Source organism: Artemia franciscana, chromosome 3 (assembly GCF_032884065.1).
Source record: "Artemia franciscana chromosome 3, ASM3288406v1, whole genome shotgun sequence".
NCBI classification, from domain to species: Eukaryota; Metazoa; Arthropoda; class Branchiopoda; order Anostraca; family Artemiidae; genus Artemia; species Artemia franciscana.
In genome coordinates, this window is record NC_088865.1 from 50,705,698 (window position 1) to 50,711,108 (window position 5,411).

General features: G+C 35.9%; 1 protein-coding gene across 1 annotated transcript in view; it reads left to right on the forward strand.

The window, feature by feature from the left end:
• The window catches only part of LOC136025378 (sarcalumenin-like), a gene marked incomplete in the record, with an annotated part of 93,857 nt that overhangs the window by 35,360 nt on the left and 53,086 nt on the right, over window positions 1-5,411 (forward strand). Inside the window, 1 exon segment of the mRNA XM_065701358.1 lies at window positions 3,687-4,072. Coding sequence (XP_065557430.1) covers window positions 3,687-4,072 — 386 coding nt within the window.

Here is a 5,411-nt window from a genome sequence, read left to right on the forward strand (position 1 = left end):
AGCAACGAGACAACCTTTATTAGAAGTTGTATTGGAACATGAAGGAACATCAGGGTGACACAGCTTGCAGCATGCTAGAGGCCTGGTGTTTTTTGAGTGCCAAAATCAGATCATTAACATAAATCAGAAATAAAATGGGGCAAGGAACAGATCCTTAAGAGACGCCATAATCTACTTCAGAAGGGCTCCGAAAAATAGGATCAATTGAAACAAGCCTATTAGAAAGATAGGCATACCAGATACGAGTCTATCTCTCAGAGAGACGTTTGTTTGTTTTTGTTTTTTCTTTACTTTATCAAAAAGTATATTTTGATAAGATCTATCATTTTTTTTAACAGAAAGAGTCTCAAGTCTTTCTTTAAACTCCAAGGCTGTGTAAGGTGTTACTATGAATGCAAGCCATGGGTCAAAGCTTTGGAGCAACATAAGCGACTAAATCCATTGGTCTGGACTTAAAAATTCCAAAACTGCAACACAGTTCTAGTTGTTGATCCCTATCAAATTTAATACAGATACAATTAACCTTTCTTACGAATATTAACGACAAAAATACAACCTTTCATTTTTTTTCAGTAAAAAAAGTCTCTAGCCTTTCTTCGTGCCGGAGCAGAAATCCTCGCTTGCTTAATGTTAAACCTCTTTCTTTAAACTCCAAGGCTATGTAGAATGTTGGTATGACTGCAACCCATGGGTCATAGCTTTGGAGCAACATAAGCGACTAATTCTATTAGTCTGGATTTAAAAACTCTAAAGGTGCAACACAAATCCTAGTTGCTTATCCCTATCAAATTTAATAGATATACTTCACCCTTCTTATGGATTTTAATCACAAAAATACAACCTTTCCCACACAGAGGGAACCACAGATCAATTAGGGACTCCGGTAACTGTAACAGCTGAGTAGGGTTTTCTGTCAAAATTCTGCCACTTTTTATAGTAATTAGACCAACAAAGAAATAGTTTTGCTTCCCCTCCCCACCCAGAGGACTTTGATCATCTGCAGAATGTAAACATAGAGCATAGTTCTTGTTTACCACCAAGTTCGTCTGGGATCTGAGGCCTCCTTAAAAAAATAAGGAAATTCCTTCTTTTCCCTCTTGAACGCTGGATTTATACTATACTCTAGATGAGCCAGGAACAATTCTGATATAAGCATATATGTATATAAATTTTTCTAAGGTTATTTTGTACATCGAAGGCATTTTTTTTAATCCGTTCATATCATGGTGTATATCATTTTTTAGTCAATCTTCCTTTATATCTTTTTCACCTGCTTCTATGATCGTATCAATCCAGTTTTTTTGTTAATGGTTTCTTTTTCTTTGTTCTTTGAGTCGGTATCGCTTGCCGAACATCCTCTTTGATCATCAGCCAATTCTGGACAAGGCGGCCTATATAGAGCTCGTTTAAGTCCCAAAACATCTCGTGTATCCAAGCCGTTTTGATAAGCTCCGAATCAATCCAATGCTGTACAATAACTGGTTGAATGTGTTCACCCCTGATAAAAAGATAAACATACCAGGGCTATCTATTTAAAATATCATTTTCCTTATTGTTCAAGGTAGGGCAGTGTAATCCTCCAGCTAATTTCAATTGGACGGCATCTTGAGTAGCTTAGGACTCTTCTTAGAAATTCCTAATAGCTTTTTCACGTGATTTCAAATTAATGTTAAATTGAATTTGAATGAGTTTGACTATTTCCCAGATAGTGTGGGAAATATTTTCACTGCATTTTTGGCTAATATGGGCCGTGGTTCACTCTTGATTAAGCTGCAATTATTGCTGCAACCATGATTAAGTAAAACAAGAATATCACCTGCTTCTAATGGATTCTGACTAACTTTGGTTGAGATCCAAAGATGGCTAAAACAGATTCTTTGATAATAATAATTTGGATACCCCTAGTTCTCTGTCTTCTACAAGGCTCAGATCGGTCCCAGACCTCTGATAAGCCAAACAAGGACAAAAGCTGTTATCTCCTGTCAAATTTTGTTGAGTTTGTACAACTTAATGTGGTAGATATCCTGATAACAAGAATATACGGTTTTTTTGGATCAGGTATGAATTCCTATTGGGCACAATTAGGACAATTACTCATTATCCCCCCTAAGTTTGGCCGAGATCTGATATCTTGTTCTGGTAAATGTTGCGGAGACAAAATTTAGAGGCTCTCTTTAGCCAATTTGGTTGACATCTTATTACTACTTTCACTAGATGTCCTGATAACAAAGATAAAGTGATCCTTCCGCACGAAAATCAGACGTGGTCAGCTCCAGAAAGATATAACTAAAACACTAGCTTTTGTTTCTCACAGACTTTGCCTGAGTTCTCACCATATATTCTGCCGTGCTTCTTTATGACATAAATACAAAGATTCTGGCACCCAAAAAGTCAACTAATACACTACCTCGGATTTTCCCAATCTATTAGCGAGTTCAACTAGATTGGGACACTAGTAAACCCATTTGTGATTTTCAGGTTAGCCCTTCCATAATTATTTCCTTCAAATCTAAAAGAGATAAAGGCTATTCAGTCTAAGGACTAATTTCATGTCCATCAGGGTCAGATATTATATGAGCCCTATAAAGTTAGTCTTAGAATTATAACAGTTCATTTTGGATCTTGATTATGCTATTGAGTAGACTAGAAAAAAGGGATTCTATCTTTTTCTAGAGGATTGCTGGAAATTTTGAAAATTTGAGAGGAGTTTCTCTTCTCATTTCGCGATTCTGATGCCAAAATAAGGTTTCAAAGTTCCATCTCTTATTTTCATCAAGCTACAGGCTGTTGATAGCGATAAAAAAAAAACGAACGCAGTAGTGTTATTCCAAAATACAATAACTACTACTCCTGCTAACATGTAAACGCAGAACTATTGTGTTCGAGGCCAACTCAGCTGTGTATACTCCTCCTCAGGCGCTAACTGAAGTTTAAGTCTTTAGTACCTTCATTAAATTAAAAATTCCTTTAAATCCGTTATGGTGGTCGCTTATTACTCCGTTTGAGAACGTCCAACTCTTATGACAGACTGGGACGACGCTTTAGAGAAGTGCCAGATGGAGGGCTGAAAATTGGTGATAATAAGTAAAATTAAGCCATATAGGAATGATCCCTCATGAAAACCAGGAGTAATGGCGTAATTTGAGAAGTATCTTGTCATCCTTTAATACCCAGCGGTTCGATGAATACGTGCCAAAATAGTAAATTTCCTTAGGAAGGGGGGGGGGTAAATAATATTTTCTCCAGAATTGGCTTTTGACCTCTTTCATTCTTAAACATTGACCCCCCAGATGCCACAAGAAAACCAGTATCGTAATTTAAGAGGTGCTTTGTCATCCTTCTAGAGTCAACACTTCCCAGAATATGCGCCAAAAATGGTAGATTTCCTGGGACGACGAGTAATTTTTTCAGCATGAATATCCCGGATCTAGTTTAATTGTTAATCAGTCTTGTTTTTTAAATAGTTTTTTATATATAAATTATAAATATTATCACCCGACAGGATCTACCACGTGAAGTACAAAATGAGGATAACATAAAATGGGGCCTCATTCTTTTCGGATTTATGTTGAAAAACTTTACGATTTATCGACAATTTTTAGTTTAGTGAACTCTGTTAAAATTATTACTTTGCAGCACAAAGCTAAGAAAGATATTTTTTTTAACAATATTATTGCTTTATCAAGTTTACGATAAAAACGAAGGACTTGATAGCGACAATGCCCTTGATGATCCAAAAGATGTGGTAGGAGTTGAAAGTCATAGTGGTAACCAGTACAAGGGAGAGGAATCAAATGACAGTAGATTTGAAATGTTGGTTGATGAAGGAGAAGATGAACTGGGAGAGGAAATTGATGGCAACAGCAATGAAACTGAAGAAGAGGAAGTGGAAAATTCTAGCATGGTAGATGAAAACGGTGAGAACAATGTCGAAGAAGAAGCTGGTCAAGATGAAGATCTTGATCCAACAGAGCTTGAAGATAACGTTAACCAAGCATATGAAGAGGCTAAACAAAATAGTCAAGAAGAAGAAGATGACGAGGAGGAAGAAATGGGTGTTATCCAAGATACTCAGGGGTTTGAAGATGGTGTGACAAAATCAGAAGGTATTAGAGAATGTTTTGGTCCCCAATGCACCTTAAGTTTAAGAAGCCCTCATCCAGCATTCGCCTGCTACTTCAAAACATGAATGGCTTCTGGCACAGTTTTTATTCTGAGGCTTAATTAACGCTTCTCCTTGACATGATCCCAATAGCATGAAAAGGTGTTGGTTTGGAAATGAACATTTAAAACATATATAGATTTGCTGCTGTCATTAAAGATCACTTGATTTCCAAGTGAAAAAAATTCTCGTTAAGTTACATGTAGAGTTTTAAGCATCTTAAACATTTGTTATTTGCAAGGGCTAATTAGATGTAATAAGTCAGGTTTGGAAATAAACATTTAAAATATGTATTGATTTGTTGCTATCATTAAAGACACTTTTAATTCTACTAAGTATTACTTTTAACCACCGCCTAATCTGTAAAGTCTTAAAGGCCAGACTTAAAGTCTTAAGAACAAAGCGCTTAGTGCTCTTTACGCTGACTTGATCAAGTTTAAGTGCAATGTCTTAAGGACATAGCATTTTTTAGGCTAACTAAAGTGCCAAAAAACAAAAAACAAAACAACCGTATTATTTAACACTGCCATATTTTATGGCACCTTTCAAATTGGAGCACACTTCTACTGACTCTTTTGTCCACAGGATATGAATGTCCCCGTAGCTCAAAACTCAGGCTTGCATGTGCCTGAGTAATCTCTGTATAATAGCGATTTGTCTTTAAATGGTAATTACTAATTACATATAATTAGCCCTTGTAAATAACAAATGTTTCAGAGGTTTAAAATTCTACATGTATCTTAACTAGAATTAAGCGGAAATTGTTCAGATAGTTCAGTGAGTTGAAGCGTTTAATTTTATACTGTCTGTTTCTGTAAAATAATTTAAGCATAAATATCAATAGTTCAGATTATATTATGTACTTAGAACACTTGAAACCTAATTTTTATCGCTATCAGACTAGCGCTTATCCATGGTAGGGGTGGGTTTACAATAGAAGAAGTAGAATATTAAAAATCATTTGATATATTATTGTTACTTTTTTGCAAATAATACTTTTTGAAAATGTTTGTTATTTGCTGTGGGCGGATTATGTTTTGAGCTGCTATAAAAAACCACTTATGCCTTTTTACCGTAAAACAATGGTTACCCCCCCCCCTTAAGTACGCTACTAAATGACCGGCTATTTACCCAAGTTCACCAGTAGAATTTACTCTCTAAGTTAATTTATCTTTTACTCAAGGCGCACCTGCACATTTTTCACCTTGCACCCACAAATGCACATTTCTACTTACTCTTTTGTCCACAG